Here is a 17,846-nt window from a genome sequence, read left to right as displayed (position 1 = left end):
ATTAGAAGTTAATTTCACATTTGGTCTAACTTAGGCTCCATTACATCTGAAATAGAAATTAGTGATTAGTAGAAATTGTTTATTTCAATTAACGTACAAGTATTTAAGAAATAGATTATAGATAATCGCCAATTACCAGATGTCACCATTTTGAAATTAAAAGATAGGAGCGTTTTATAATCAAAAAAGAGTTACTAGCTAAATCAACCCTGCATGGTCTGTAACCTTTCTGCAATTTTCTAGCTAAATTAACTCGACCAGGTCTGAACCTACGCTGTGGGTTCTCTAAGAAACATCAGGTGAAGAGGCCGAGCAGGGGCCATAAATTTTCGAAGGAAGGGGGATTTCACAGACCATCCTTTCACTATATAAGATAGTGGACCACAGCCATATACGCCCACCACGGCATGCGGATGGTAAATATTCAAGATTTTGGGGCAAGGACAATAACTCTGCTTCTAACGGTCGAAAATAGCTCAAATTCAAACTTGATCTTCGTTTTATGAATTTGTATACACAAACCGAATTTCATTTGATTCCATCAAAAAATCTAGTTTTTAGAGCGTTTACAAGCAAATGTTGACGGACGGAAGGACCGACGGACGGACAGGGGTGCCGACAATATACGTCCACATAGAGAGATGTGGGCGTATAAAAATGATAACACATTTGAAAGTGGGGGGGGGGGGGCGCAAAGTCGGTCAAACATCCATGCCCCCACCCGCACAGTTATTACCAGCCTTACATCGATCAGGCAATAGACAGGAGTCCGCAACAAATGTAATAGCTACTTACGAATCATCTGTACAACAGCTTAAAGAAAGAGAAGTATCGGGTTCAATCCTACATCGACAACATGTATCACCAATTTTCTTTTTTTCTCCCTTTACTATTATTGAATTTGGTCTGAAAAAGTTATTTAATATATCAATAATCAGATGAAAACTCTTGCTTTTCTCGATTAAGCTGTTCTTATATGCAATAAGAACATAAAGATATGGTTACGAATTCATAATAATTCACAAATTTATCAAATAGTTTTCTAAACTAAAAAATAAGGAAACCCATCTTAAAGAGGCAACAAGTCATGAATGGATCACTGTATTACAATAGACTAATAAATGCCCAAAAATGTTTTGCTTTTGGAAAAGAAAACTTGACTTACTCTTTTGAAGACCTCGGGACAAATATACATTCATTTGAACCTGAAAAGAAAACAATATTTGAGCTTCTTAACAAATTGTTGGGGTATCAGCTTTTCAACGCACATTCTAAGATCGGTTTAATTTGTGTTGTGCATGACATCCACGGACCAGTGAATATTGTATGCCCATCCGACAGATCAGAGGCAAAATATGGCGCGATATTGGGCAATACTTAAATTATGGTAAGTAACCTAAATATCACGCAACAGAACGAAATTACTGAATTTTGAGGAATATTCGATTACGTCAATGTTTTAGAGATCCCAACAAAAACAGCTCCAAGCATTTCTAGAGATTGCAAGAATAACCTGAATGGTAACGGTAAATGAATTATGTTACCTGTTGGAAAATCATCAAACATACAGTAAGACGACACCATTGTCAAAACCATTGATATTACGATTAAACTAATCACCGTCTTCATGATGTACTTTAAAACAGAAATTATATAAATATGAGATGTGCGTTGAAAAGAAAAGAAATTTGAAACGTAGTCTGCTGGAAACAATAACAATTTAATAAGGTAGTCTGCTGAAAACAATAACAATTTGAAACGCAGTCTGCTGAAAACAATAATAATTTGAAACGTAGTCTGCTGGAAACAATAACAATTTAATAAGGTAGTCTGCTGAAAACAATAACAATTTGAAACGTAGTCTGCTGGAAACAATAACAATTTAATAAGGTAGTCTGCTGAAAACAATAACAATTTGAAACGCAGTCTGCTGAAAACAATAATAATTTGAAACGTAGTCTGCTGGAAACAATAACAATTTGAAACGTAGTCTGCTGAAAACAACAATAATTTGAAACGTAGTCTGCTGGAAACAATAACAATTTGAAACGTAGTCTGCTGAAAACCATAATAATTTGAAACGTAAGTCTGCTGGAAACAATAACAATTTGGAACGCAGTCTGCTGAAAACCATAACAATTTGAAACGCAGTCTGCTGAAAACAATAATAATTTGGTACGTAGTCTCCTGGAAACTATTTTTTTGGAACTCAGTCTGCTGAAAACAATAATAATTTGGATCGCAGTCTGCTGGAAACAATAATAATACGGAATAATGTTTGCCGAAATCAATAGCAATTTATTAAGGTAGTCTGCTTAAAAAAATAACAATTTTGAACATAGTCTGCTGGAAACAATAACAATTTGAAACGTAGTCTGCTGAAAACAATAACAAATTGAAAAGTAGTCTGCTGGTAACAATAACAAATTGAAAAGTAGACTGCTGGAAACAATAACAATTTGAAAAGTAGTCTGCTGAGAACAATGACAAATTGAAAAGTAGTCTGCTGGTAACAATAACAATTTGAAAGTAGTCGGCTGGAAACAATAACAAATTGAAACGTAGTCTGGTGGAAACAATAACAATTTGGAACATAGTCTCCTGGAAACAATATTTATTTGGACCGTAGTCTGCTGGAAACAATAACAATTCGGAATAATGTCTGCCGAAATCAATAACATCAAGGTAGTCTGTTTAAAACAATAACAATTTGAATCGTAGTCTGCTTGAACAATTTGAAACGTAGTCTGCTGAAAACAATAACAATTAGAAATAATGTCCACCGAAATCAATTACTGCTTAAAACAATACCAATTTGAAACGTGTCCTGCTGAAAAAAATAACAATTCGCAAAGTAGTCTGCTGAAAACAATAACAAATTGAAAAGTAGTCTGCTGGAAACAATAACAAATTGAAACGTAGTCTGTTGGAAACAATAACAAATTGAAACGTAGTCTGTTGGAAACAATAACACTTTGGAACGTAGTCTCCTAGAAACAATATTTATTTGGAACGTAGTCTTCTGAAAACAATAACAATTTGGAATAATGTCTGCCGAAATCAATAACAATTTATTAAGGTAGTCTGCTTAAAACAATAACAATTTGAAACGTAGTCTGCTGGAAACAATAACAATTTGAAACGTAGTCTGCTGAAAACAATAACAATTCGGAATAATGTCCACCGAAATCAATAACAATTTATTAAGGTAGTCTGCTTAAAACAATAACAATTTGAAACGTAGTCTGATGGAAACAATAACAATTTGGAACGTAGCCTGCTGAAAAAAAAAACAATTCGCAAAGTAGTCTGCTGAAAACAATAACAATTTGCAAAGTAGTTTGCTGAAAACAATAACAACACGGAACACAGTTTCCTCATCAAAATAACAGTTTGTAAAGTAAACTGCCAAACAATTACAATTCGGATAGTAGTCTGCTGAAAATAATAACAATCTGGAATATAGTCTGCGGAAAATAATAACAATTTATGAAGGTAGTCTTAAGTCTACTTAAAACAATAACGATTTGGAACTTTGAGTGTTGAAAAAGAACAACAATTTGGAATTTGGTCTGAACTCTTTAACAGAAAAAAAAAAAAAAAAAAACAAGTTTATCTTATAAATTAATAATAGAAAAATCCTCATTAGCACCAAAAAGGGAGGGGGTATTATAAATAATATTTCAGTTGATATCAAGTCCACGTATGATAAAGTCAATTGTATTCGGGAAATCAACAATAAAAAAGATAGCTTATTCTTACCTCTGTAGTATATTTGATACTGACTGACATAGTAAAATTGAATATCATCACATTCGGTTCTAGAATTAGTGCGAATTATTCTGACTGCAATTTTGATATGAGTTCGCCAATGTGTCATTTGGATTTCGGGGTTCGTTATGTGCTCCGGATCGTTAGTGCTTTGGTTTTGTTTTTTTTATATTGAATATTTGTTTTACAATTCAAGAGAACTACCCTTATCGTTTTGTCATGATTACAATACAGTTCGTGTACAAACTAATAATTAGATATTTCGCGGCGGTAGTGACGATAGTTCCGTTACTTTGTAGGTGAAAGATCGTTTGCACATCGGTCCTATGCACAAGAAATCTACCCAATATCCAAGAGAAGACCCCCTACCCCCTCACTTCCTAAAATCAGATGTCTAAAGCATGCTGTCCTGCCGCTGAAACTCACCGCCCCTGAAACTCACCGCCCCTATATTATAAAATTATTATATTGTATTAGTCAATAATTCGGACTAAGTAGAATTTGGTAAATTATAAAATCTATTAATACACAATAACGTTTATTGAAAGTGTAACAGTTGTATAACAGCTCAATAAACAGGAGTCGCACTAACAAAATAGAATACATTATGTCAATAACGATACTAAATGAACATGCATTTATAACATTATGTTCTGCCTTAGTTATAATTTATAAGGGAGGTCGCGGTGACTGAAGGTACAGGGTTCAAACCCGACATAGGTCGGAGTAGCCCGACAGATCTGGCTCTATCTTACCCGGGCAATATTTTTTCTGCTTTGTCTACCCTTCGAGTTTATCATAATTTGGTGTGGGCCACAGGGGAATTGTATTAAGGGCAATGGTGTGTGGTGTTTAGTTGCAGTAATGTAATTGGTCGGTTGCCAGGATTTATTCAGGGGGAAATCAATTTTATCGGGGAGGTCAGGGGGTGGAGTGGGGGAGGGCGTTGCTCCATTGGGTGAGAAAATTAAGAATTATAAAAAATCGATGGTTTAATTCACAATTTGTGCAAGAATTCTTCCTTTTATTTTGACAGATATGTCGTGCATAAGAAAACAGGTCAAATTTAATATTTTATTATCATAATGTGAAACAATATTATATCAGATATTCTACATCATTCATAATCAATTAGAAAAAATCATTAACAACATTATTTCAATTATATCTGACAACAAACAACAGTCATTTTGCACCTTACCCATACAGCTAGCAGATATTTTGCACAAATCAAATCATGAAAATTTTGTTTCAAGTGAAATGGACTTGAATGTGTACAATATAACTTTGCTCAAATATAAAGAAATAGTCAGCTTTTTTAAATTATTGCTGACTTAACATAAAATCAGTACAGTAAGATTCTAATGCCAAAATAGTTTTTTTTATTAAAATTTCCAAAATATCAGACTTGGAAAATGAATTGAATGGAGTTTTAAGTTCTAATGTAGATGGGTAACGCCATGCAGGGTACAATGAGGGAAATTTTGCCAGGACAGCAGTATTAGCTTGCTCTTTTTTTGATGTCCAACTGTCGAGGGATCTTTAACCTGCACAGCCCGTAGCACACAGGGCCTCGGTTTATTGTCCCATCTGATGCTTTTTCCATGTCAGCCCCTCTTACCTGTATCATTGACAGGGTGAAACTGGGTTGAAAAATCAGAAGGTATCATCTCGACCTATGCCGGGATTAAACCCTGGACCTTCAAATTAGCAAGCAAATGTCTAACTCATTAAGCCAGGGTTGGAGATAAAAAAAAAAGGTTCTCCAAAAAAATCGTTAAAAAAAATGTTTGATGAACTCAAGAAACTTTGTTTGTAAGCATCAAAATTAATGCTTAGTTCCTTATAAATGCATAGTTTATTGTAGATTTTGATTTTGTGATCTTGTAAATGCGCATAATTTAATCAGATTTATGAATAATTAACAGGCAGTGGGAGAGGGGGTAAAGGATTTCTAGCAGGACCCAGGTTGTGAAAAGCTGCTTGTTTATCATGTTTAACCATATGCTTACGTAGCTGGACACTTTGAATGAAGGCATTTCCACAAATGTGACACTTGTGAGGTTTCTCACCAGTGTGTGTTCTCACATGCCTTGTCATTGCACTTTTTTCCACAAAACTTTTACCACAGAAGCTACACTGATGAGCCTTAACACCAAAATGGATTTTCTCATGTGTCTGCAAATGACCCTTCTGTGTGAAGGAATTCCCACAAATGCTGCACATGTGACGTTCTTTCTTTTTTTCTGAGTCTGTGTTAAAATGCCTTTGCTTCATATGTGTGTTAAGGACTCCACGCATGATGAATGATCTGCCGCATATATTGCACTGATAAGGCTTGTGTCCCTCATGAGTTAGAATGTGTGAACGACAGCATTTGCTGTCATGGAAACCACGCCCACAATGAGGGCAAATATATGGTTTCTCTCCAGTATGAGTTCGTATATGAATGGTATACGAGCATCTCTTTTTGAAGCTCTTGTCACAAAATTCACATTTGTAGGGTTTGTCTCCAGGATGAGCTGCTGCTTTGTGTAATCGCATTTCTGATCTGTTTTGAAATTTCTCATTACAAACTGGACAAGTTGAGAGGCTTGGAGATTTGGGTGATTTTGTACCAGAAGATGATTTTGAAGATGACTTTCTAGGTGACTTTTTCACTTTTTTGGCTTTTGGAGTATCCTTTTTTTCCACAATGCTTCCTTCGTCCTTTGCAGACACTAAGTCATCAGCTTCATCTGGATCAAACTTTAAAGTTTCTATTTCATTATCTTGGCTGTCATCTTGGTCCATAGATTCATCATTATCATCAACATGATCTTCTTCCTGAAAAGCTTCTTCTACTTCTTCTTCATCTTCAACTTCTTCATCTTCCTAAAAATATATATTGGAGGGATATAGTTAAAATAACAAACACAACATCCTTCCTCATTATTCCAGTTAAACCTGCTATAAATACGTAAGGATAATCCAGTAGGATCAAGGACCAGCTGGTAGAAAAGATATCCTTATAACAATGGTTGTTCCTTCCTTTTGTAAATATAAAACCAGCTGATAGAACCAAACTTTAATCTTGAAACCCAAGGAACCTTTATATAACTACCCAGATCACTTTTCAGAATCAGAATTCTACTTCAGATATCCCCCACTAAAAAAATTGCAGAATTACTTACTTTAAATACAATAAGATTGTTACAATGGTCTTTAAGAAGTTCTAATAAATCAGTTGATAAAAGAACAGTTAACTGAAGAAATTCCTTACAATTTTCTTCATTAATCCTTGGTATCAAGGCTTCTTCACATCTAATAGAATAAAAAAAATTGACATTAAGACATAGAAGGGAAAAAAGTCTAAACTGGCTATTGAATTTGATTGGTTGTAAATCCCCATCCGTTTTGGTGATGGGAAACATTGATTAAAATAATTCAGTTCCATCGTTAGGGTGGGGTCTGTGAGGGCTGGGTCCCAGCAAGTGAGAATTAAGCCCCAGCAAAACTTGTTGTTCAGCTGAGATTGATTCATTTTATTTGTACAAAATCAAAAAGTTTTAGATTTTGATAGGTTTTTGGCAGAATCAAAATTGTCAGAAGTGAGCTCTATGGGCCTTTAATTCTTCAAATTTTCTGAGTCCAAAATCAGAGCCCAAGTACCAATTCATTCCAGACGACAGAGCTGATTCAGTTATGTGACAATGTCTTCGAATTTTAATTCTTTGCTCGAAAAATTAATAAATATAACATCCATTGATATTCATATATAGCCAATGCGAATTACTTACATTGTAACAAGAGCTATTAGTCTCAATCTAACTGCTAATTTCAATATTTCTATAACATAGTCTGTCTTTTTTAATTTAATATTACCAGTATATACCCATTTAATAACATCATGGGCTATAGGATACTTCATATCTGTAATGTATAGCAAATCATGGGCAATAGGATACTTTATATCTAAAATGCATAGCAAATCATGGGCTGTAGGACACTTTATATCTAAAATGTATAGCAAATCATGGGCAATAGGATACTTTATATCTGTAATGTATAGCAAATCATGGGCAATAGGATACTTTATATCTGTAATGTATAGCAAATCATGGGCAATAGGATACTTCATATCTAAAATGCATAGCAAATCATGGGCTGTAGGATACCTTATATCTAAAATGTATAGCAAATCATGGGCAATAGGATACTTTATATCTAAAATGAATAGCAAATCATGGGCTGTAGGACACTTTATATCTAAAATATATAGAAAATCATGGGCAATAGGATACTATATATTTCTAATGTATAGCAAATCATGGGCAATAGGATACTTTATATCTTAAATGAATAGCAAATCATGGGCTGTAGGACACTTTATATCTAAAATGTATAGAAAATCATGGGCAATAGGATACTATATATCTGTAATGTATAGCAAATCATGGGCAATAGGATACTTTATATCTAAAATGTATAGCAAATCATGGGCAATAGGATACTTTATATCTGTAATGTATAGCAAATCATGGGCAATAGGATACTTTATATCTGTAATGTATACCAAATCATGGGCAATAGGATACTTTATATCTAAAATGTATAGCAAATCATGGGCAATAGGATACTTTATATCTGTAATGTATAGCAAATCATGGGCAATAGGACACTTTATATCTAAAATGTATAGCAAATCATGGGCAATAGGATACTTTATATCTGTAATGTATAGCAAATCATGGGCAATAGGATACTTTATATCTGTAATGTATAGCAAATCATGGGCAATAGGATATCTTATACCTAAAATGTATAGCAAATCATGGGCTATGGGATATTTTATATCTGTAATGTATAGCAAATCATGGGCTATAGGATATTTTATATCTGTAATGTATAGCAAATCATGGGCTATAGGATATTTTATATCTGTAATGTATAGCAAATCATGGGCAATAGGATATTTTATATCTAAAATGTAAGCAAATCATGGGCAATAGGATATATCTAAAATGTATAGCAAATCATGGGCTAAAGGATATGTTGTAAATAAGAAAATCATGGGCAATAGGATTCATTTAATATTTAAAAAACAAGTGAACCAGCAAGCTCATTTTCTTATACTTTAGTATTTAGGGATCAGGCCTAACACTCTTTAAAGCTGTCACTGAGAAGCCTATATAGATTTAATGTTTTAAATTTCAGAAATAATACCTGATAAATCAATATGATCCGTAAGTAGAAAATCTTCTACACCCCAATCTTGACTTCTAGAAGCTAAAATAACTTTATGTGCTGATATAAGATGACCATCTTCTAATAAAATAACTATGTCACTGAAATATCAAATATAGTTTAAAATCAAAATCAATTCTGCATTGAACTAGAATCACCTTGTATCAAACCTTGGGGAGTTTCACATAGTATTGAATTCAGGATAAGTACAGTTTACATGATATTCAAATTTTCAAGACTGTAATTTAAAGATGGGTTATCTTATTTATTTAGTGTCAAATTAAGCAAACTATTTGACAAATTGGTGTTTTTAATGAATTATCATGTATTCTTAATCATATCATTATGTTCTTGTTATTGCATATAATTAAGAGTTTTAACCAATCATAAATGTCCATGTATGTACAGTCTGAATAAACGAAAAAAGACTTTTTGACCTTTCTTGATCAGTCACTCATTGGAATTCTGCTGGTACATGTAATTCTCTTCTAATTTAGCTAATTACAAATTAATTATGGACATGTGAGACAAACTGGTATTTTTCAAAGTCATTAGAACACCTCTACTTTCTATTCATAAAAGTATTAGCATTTTCATTTTCATAAATAAAAAAAAAGGGAACCCATCTTAAAAAAATAAAATAAATAATATCAAATTCCATAACCCAGACATAATTTAACATATTACAGATTGGCTAAATAAGTGCCTTGGGGTATATTTTGAAATTTGAAATGAGACACTTTGTAGCTTTTTAGACAATTTTTAAGTCTTTCTATTCAATCAGGCTATAGTCTCAGACATCAAAAAAAAGAATCCAAGAGAAAATCACAAAATAGTAAGGATTGAAAAGGGGGGAAGAATGCAACCTATCAAGGGGCCTGAAAGAAGCAGTTTAGTCTAAATAATGGCTATAAATATTACCTATAATTAGATTTGTTGAACAATTTGGAAACAAATTTATGTAAGTTTCTATCATAGTCTATATTGACTTTGTTTTCTTCTTCCTTAATATTGAGCAAGGTATGGTATCTTAGTTCAGCATCTGCTAAATGGTCCTGAAGTTTCATATACTCTTCTTTTATTGCCATAAGCTCACTTCTTTCATCAGCTTCTGCCATTTTGGCAACTCAGATTTTCTTGTATATATTCTGTAAAATATGTTTCATTATTTGTTGACAAATTTTGATTTTGAAGTTATAATTGAGATTTAGCAAACACATTCTTCTCTTTATTCAAATCATTTTGAAATAAACTCTTGACCCTTAGGCCTGTTTCCAATGATGAATCAGCCCTGCCCTGGTTAGCCTATAAATATGCATGCCAATGCCAGTAAATGCTTTAGCCTCTGACAAATTAATAGTTGACGACAGTAAAAAACCGGTTCTCATTAAGATATGTCTTTCTTGAATAGGCCTAGAGTATAAAGTCCGCGTTACCTCGGGCAATCAGGGATGAAATAACCTTGCTTTGGTCCGAATAGGTCGGACAATGCTGTAGTTGTTGACTTCAATTTTCCTAAACAAACGATCCGATTCGTGATGACAACTTAAACCAAAAATCAGATTTAAGTATTTATTCAAATACTATTTAAAAGAATAAGTAAGATAAAGCTATTGTTTAGGTGTACGTGGAATTTGATTAAACAATCGCCATATTGATTAATAAAAAGAGCACCAACAAACCCGATAACATCACAAAACTTTTAAAAGATATGTTAGTTTCTGTTTAGAAATTGATTTCGTTACATTTCAAGATAAATGGAGGGATAAAAATTTAACCTAAAAGAAGATAAGAATCTAGAAGTCGAGAAATCTTGTAAAAGAAAATAGTCTATTTTAAAAATAGTGTATAAAAATGTAGAAATTATTACACTCCACCTTGCAGGAAGTGGTGTTTGTCACGTGAGCATAATGCGTAACCAAAATATTATGAAATCAATAACGTAACCATCTTTATATAACGTAACATGCCACAAAAGGTACTCGTATGTTAGAAAGCCTTAAAAAAATACGTGAATTTGTATGAATAAAATATAATATATATCCCACTTTCTGTATGAGTGATTATAAAAACATTTGTTGAAAATTAGTATAAAATTGGAAGGCAGAAAATCGACTACTTTTAATGGAGTTACTCCCCTTGGCCCACGAATTTCAGTTGTTGAGCTACATTATCAATAACATGGATGCTTAAAATGAAAAGATTTCATTAGTTATTAGTGATTTAGTAAGTAACTACATATAATGATATAGAACTGGATAGCCGTTGAATGCTGCGCTACCAGTGGTGGTACTAGTGGGGGTACACGAAGGCATTTGGCAATATCTTTGTGTAGCCTAGTCATTGGTGGTTTAACTTAGCCGGGCCTATGTAGATACCAAAATTTATTGCATTCAAAATTTGCAAAAAACAGGCGATCTTAATGTCAGAGCAACTCCCACAAAAATGTGACATTTTATGTGCCGATATCCCATCCGCACATCCGAGGAATTTTCGCATTAATAGTGGTCATTATTAAAACGTGCATAATTGTGCACATTAATATTTATTCGTCAGGTGAACAAGTCCGTCGTCTGCTGACTCCCAAGGGAGATAATTAATAGTGACAAGTCGACGTCTGACAGTGAAAATGATGACAGATACACAGTAAGTATGATATATAAACAAATAATTAGCTGATTAAATATTCATAAGCCATCAATGTCAGATCAAACCTCTGTTGAAGATATTTATCATAGTTTTCTTGGTGCAGTCTCCAATTAATGTGATCCTATGTAGACGTTTTTGTTAAGGACAACGTCCATATAATTTGTTGACATGCATTCGCATATTTTATTAGACCTATTAGATGCAGCGGAAAAAATTCCGGCCCCAAAAAATGTTGAAGGAATTCGAAACATTCTTCCAAGATATTTATTTTTTTTTATTGAGGACAAGTAATGCTTTTGTTAGCACCATTAAAATTTTTCTTCCAAGATGTAAGTTTACACTCCATTTCCGCCAACATTTACCAGATTATGACGTTACTATCATTAATACCATTGAAGCCAATTATTGTAGGCTGAACAGACTTGAAAGATCTTTCACATTTTTTCGCTTGGATTGGACAAGAACAACCATTTTTGCTACATAAGAAATACGGACATTTCTACTTGCTGGTCTGAAAAACTTTATCTTATTGCACAGTGCATGACGTTGTCTGCCTTCAATAGCCTAATTAAGAGGCAGAAAATAGCACTTGCATTTTAATACTTAAAATGCAATTGAGTTGATTCCATTTCCTATTGCCACTGTTAAAACAAGTCACGATTCCAATTTGAAACACGATAAACCCCCGCTGCGTCGAGAGCTCAATAATCTTATCTAACTGTTTAGACAGTACAGTCTTAAACACATTAAATACTGGCATATCCAATTAATATCAAATTACTTTTATTAATTAAATAACAGGTGATGATTACACTGACTGAGGTGTCACATGTGACGTCATTAATTACGTTGCATCTTGGGATTTGAGTAACGCAGGAATGGAGTCTTATGTCATACTTTTCGAAGGAATATTTTTACATTTTTTTTATTATCCAGTACGAACGACAAGACTGTTTTTCCATAAATAATCTTAATGTATTCTACCGACTTATGCCAGCAATCAAACCCTGGTTAGCGAACATACGCCTAGTTCATTGAGCTACTACGGTCCCCTAAAACAGAAAAAAGGATACATGTTAATCATTTCTCCGAGCGTTCAACATGAATAGGGGTTTTGATAACATGAAATAAATTTTGGTCTTTCCATTATTGTATGGTCAAGGAATAACCCTGGTTTTATTTGGTTTTAAATAAATAAAACAGCACGATTTGCAAAAACTGGTCTTAACCTTATTTCCAATCCTGCTTTGCGAGTTTGCTTTGTAATATTCCCTGTAAATTGACATATAGGCCTACTGTCTCCTTAATCGATGGTCATTTAACGAAGCTTTACAAAATTAAAATAAGTTGTCCTCGTGGGACTTTCGGTTTGCCTTCAAAATGTAAAGAATTCCAAATCTGAGTGACATCTACCAACTACAAGATATGTTTAGTTGTATAACTGACTGACATGACAAATGACGTCATTTAGAACAACTTCCGGTCCCAGGAGATCAGAGAACGCTGTGTCATGTCGTCTGTTATTTGTAGGCTACGATAGATTACATAAATTACCCAGATGGACTGGCGTTAATTTAATTTATGAACCATGGTGATCAAGTATTTTTGTGAGATTGTGAAAGAGGAAAATGCAGTCATCCTTTTGCAAGTCTCAGAATGCCCTCTGCTTTCAGAGTTCGCTTACTGCGACTTACTTAATTCTTTCCAATCAGCTACCCTTCAAAAGCGCTGGCCGTGGTTTGATGTCCTTTTTATACATTGAAACACATGTACATCCGTACACAAACAAGTCATTAAATTCTTTTACATACACCACCAGTTTCCGGGAAGTGATTACATATTACCAGGCAGGTGCGAATGCAGCATTTTCAAATCTCGATAGTTTACGACTGATTACTTATTTTTATTTCGTCTTTTATTTCGTAAACACAAACTTCAACATTACATAATACACTTGAAAATTTAAACTCAAATCGTTTAAAGAAACATTACTTTTCAATAAGGCTTCTGAATTGTATTTAAAGATTATTTAAATCGTTAAGGAGTTGTAAAAATGGGCGTGTATCTTTAAGAATAGACGATATTAGGATAAGGACTTTTGGTATTGTCGGGCCTTAGGCTTAAACGGCAGACTCTTGCACACTTTAATTATATGGTAATATACATTCGAATGTATTTAAATGGGCGTTACCTCCTTATAGTTAAAATAGATGCCCAAAGATAGAACCTTTGCTTTGAAATTTCATCTTTTTCCGAAAAAAGGACATCAACACATTGGCCTATTTGGTTTTGTTCTTTTAAGAAATGATTTTCGCTGGAAAATCATTTTTCAACTTACTGTAGCTCAGTGAGTTGACTTGAAAGTCCAGGGTTGGGTCCTGGTATAGTTAACTTTAGATTTCAGTGATGTAGATCGCTGGGACTTAATTATATCGAGTCGGTCGGACGGAACAATGAACCATCACCCAGTGTTCTACGGGCTCTAGAAGTAAATGATCCCTCAACAGTTTGAATTGGAATGAATAAACAATTGCCACTATTCTGGCAAAATTAAACCCCAGTTCATGTTTTGCGTTTTACATTCGTTGCGTCCATGTCGATATAGTGTAACAATGGACTTGGACGTCAAATAATATTCACATTTATTAACCAATTCTAGAACTTTTGGAATAATCGAAATAGATTTTTCCTATAAATGAAAAAAAAAAATTGAATTGGATCGTTAAAATATTTAAAAAAAATGGTAGCTTCAATCTGAAACGATATCAACGTCAAAACGCACCTTTTTCTAGATCCCCAAAAAGAGTAATTTTGTATTGAAAGGGATCATTAGATTTGGGCAAGCTGTGTCGAGACACGATTCACTATACTGATCATAATAACATCGTTTTCTAAACAAGAACTGAACATAAAAATATGACAAAATGACAAATGTTCAGATACAAGTAAATACCGTTTAAAAATCACATAAAACTGTGGGTGCCTTTAATAAAGCCAATACGGTCTATTAAGCCAACTAACTATTTCTATAGAAAATTTATTATTGAATTATAACCAAGACTGATAAAAAGGACGACCAGGGGTCCTTTAGGACCGAAAATACAAACTACAACGGGCACTTAAACCCCTTTCTTCACGAGAAAACGGGGCTTAAAGTGAAGATTTTAATACAAAAAGAAAGCTAGCTAATTTTGAAATGACATTTGAATACAAGAAGAAACCCACCGCTACGTTTCGAGTGTTAAATTGCGACCAATTTGCGTTCCATGGGATGTTTTTCATAATATAAAATTAGCATACCGTGGAGAAGGTTTTTTTTTAGACTGAGACAATTGTGATCATGTAGAGGCGGAAATGAACCTTGAACACTATTCACTCGGTGCATTTCCGACCGACTTACATCTTATGCAACTTTGCCATTATGACACGTAAACGTAAAGAAGGGAATCGACTCCTTTATGGCTAACAAAGGTTTCTGATGGCCAATGAATAGGCCTAATCAATATCTAAAGGCGTATATTCGAACAAAATTGTCTTCTTAGGTTGCCAGCATATAAGTTTCAAATTTGCACCTTTGTGGAATTTAGGGACACCAGATTATCTACAGTAGGAACAAGGCAAGATTTTATCGTTTTAATGTGAAAAGTTGGTCCCATTACTACGACTATTTGAATTGTACATCATTGCAATATTTTCCTCTTTTAGGGATTTACATTAAAGATAAGTTTCCTTATTTTGTAGTGTCAAATTAAGCAAACTATTTGATTAATTGGTGTTTCTAATGAATTATCATGTATTCTTAAGCATATCATTAGGGTCTTATTGCATATAATTAAGAGTTTTAACCAATCATTTATGTCCATGTATGACAGTCTGGATAAAAAAAAAACTTTTTGACCTTTCTAATTCCCTTCTAATTTAGCTAATTATGAATTAATTATGGACATATGAGACAAACTGGTATTTGTCATTAGAACACCCCTACTTTCTATTCATTTAAGTATTAGGATTTTCATTTTCATAACTGAAAATAAGGGAACCCATCTTTAAAAGGTTATTCCTCTGTGTCATCCTTACTGCAGTATTACATGGAAAACAGTAAAACAACCAACTGACTAAAACTTTTTCTTTGAACGTCATGAAAATGTTCGCGTATCATCCACTTAACTTCGGGAAAAAAGTCTAATGAAATGAAAGATTTACTCGAATTCCGAAGCATCCGGCGGGCAATGAAAGCAGCGATGCCAGGAGAGCTCTTAATTTGCCCGATCGCTATAATTTCCAAAATTCCGCTATATACAAAACCTGTAATAATTGTGACGTTTAAGTCTGTAGTTTAAATTTGAAACATATAATTACACGTGACAATTGTTGAATAACAACCAAAAGGAAATTGTCAATCTTATTTCATTTAAGACCCCATAAATACATTATGTGATAAATGAGGCAGAATAGAACACCCATCACCTCTTTTCTTTTGAGATCTCCCACCGTCTTCGCTCTGTCAGTATGGTAATGACAAGACAATGGCCGTAGTGTGAATGGGGCTTGACCAGACTCGACCCTACTGTAATTTAATGACACTCGTTATCTAATGTTATGGACTAAGTCGGCTTAATAAATCATAGTTCTAACTACTAACATTAACGACTTAAAGGGGACTCCCTACAGTGGACCGTCAAAAGCCAGATTACTATTGCGACTTTTCTGGATTGTTACCTTCTTTGACTTTACTAAGTTAATTCCAAGGAAATTATATCCGAAGCGAACTGATTTAACGTCGTTAACCCCTAAGGTGAAGTCCCCACTGATCTATTCAGAAACCCGAAAGACATTTCACAATCAAACGCGTTTTAATTTTAAGTTTAATACAAATCGCCAAATTTATTCAGTTATACATTTCTAATGACCAATTCTTAACCAAAATTTCCAAATTGAATTACCATATAGAATCAGATATTGTATAGCCCCCTTTTAAACTATTCCATTCGCACGAATGCCTTACTATTCCACTGGAACTATAGTATTAATAGCCTGAAAATTGTTCCAGTGAGCCTCTTTTTAGAAAATTAATTAAAGGGACAGATTTGCCATCCCTTTGACCATTCGTACCTTAGTCTCAGAAACGGGATTTTTTTTAGCTGAGCTTAATAATCAGTAATAGTGTTCACAGCTCAACGTCGAAATTTGAGACTTCAAATCCATGTGTGTCCAGAATTATCCGCGTTTGAAAATTAAATTGACGACTCGTCTTTTATTGAGACTTTGTTACATATAGAAAAGACATATAAAGAAATAAAAAGTGAAATTCCTAGTTTAAGATATTTTTGAAGGAATAATGCGATTTTCGTACATTTCTAGTACATCTATTTACAAATATTCAAGAACCAAATCGACCCCTAAAAATGGCGCATCTGTCCCTTTAAGATACGCCTTATGACGTTGACTATCGAGACTAAAACGATACAGAATATGTTCTCACGAACGATACATGTGTAACCGCCGCAGCGAGATAACGCATTGCAGCCTTGCAAAATGCTCTTTCTTCATTTACGAGTTTGTAAAAAAGTCCAGAAATGATAAAAAGACACACAACTCATGGGCTATATCACAGAAAATTAAAGCCGCTGCGAAAATCTGTGGTGTTTAAACATTGAAGAATCATTAGAGTAATAAGATTCTCGTTGTAGCGTATCTAAGGAATGAGACTATCTACAGGGGATACATTACAGAGCTATTACATACTGGGCTAGTTCAGCTGTTATTGCCTGTTACGTTATATGTACAGTTATGTAACTCTGATAAACTAAGCATGGAGGTCTGCTGATTAATCGGTGTCTTGGGTCCGATTCCTTTCACTACAGCCTCAATGATGAATCTGAATTCTTATCGTTCCAGATTTTTATGTGACCATGTCGTTTGTGAAATGACATGATTGAAATTCCACCAAGCTGTCCTACTTTCAATTGCTCTTTGTCTTGCTCTTTCTTACCATTGGTATTGGTTCTCAAATCTAAGACTTTGGTTTTTTTTTCGAGATAACTTTGGTTAGACAGTTTATTGGGCTCTTTTGTTTTGGGATATTCTACTCAGACAGATTATTAGAACTGTTAGCAATCATAAGGCTAAATTATTTATTCGTCAGGAGTAATCGGCATAATTTATGACCAAATGTTTCCTCCTTTTTTGAGAGTCAACGT

General features: G+C 33.8%; 2 protein-coding genes across 2 annotated transcripts; both read right to left on the bottom strand.

Annotated features, from left to right (window-relative positions):
- Positions 1-5,763: 5,763 nt before the first annotated feature.
- On the bottom strand, positions 5,764-6,354 carry LOTGIDRAFT_84253 (hypothetical protein; the record flags this gene model as incomplete). The annotated part of the gene is made up of 1 exon (XM_009048358.1): positions 5,764-6,354. A coding segment is annotated over one exon (591 nt), but the record flags the coding sequence as incomplete, so codon positions are not given.
- Positions 6,355-8,956: 2,602 nt separating this feature from the next.
- Positions 8,957-10,115, bottom strand: LOTGIDRAFT_171795 (hypothetical protein; the record flags this gene model as incomplete). Its single annotated transcript, XM_009048357.1, has 2 exons — positions 8,957-9,098; positions 9,919-10,115. 2 exons carry the CDS (start codon positions 10,113-10,115, stop codon positions 8,957-8,959), a joined length of 339 nt encoding a protein of 112 aa, XP_009046605.1.
- Between the last annotated feature and the right edge of the window lie 7,731 nt (positions 10,116-17,846).

The sequence above is a fragment of the Lottia gigantea genome (assembly GCF_000327385.1).
Source record: "Lottia gigantea unplaced genomic scaffold LOTGIsca_120, whole genome shotgun sequence".
In the NCBI taxonomy this organism is placed as follows: domain Eukaryota; kingdom Metazoa; phylum Mollusca; class Gastropoda; family Lottiidae; genus Lottia; species Lottia gigantea.
Note: the sequence above shows the minus strand (reverse complement) of the source record. Positions and strands in the feature narration are given on the sequence as shown.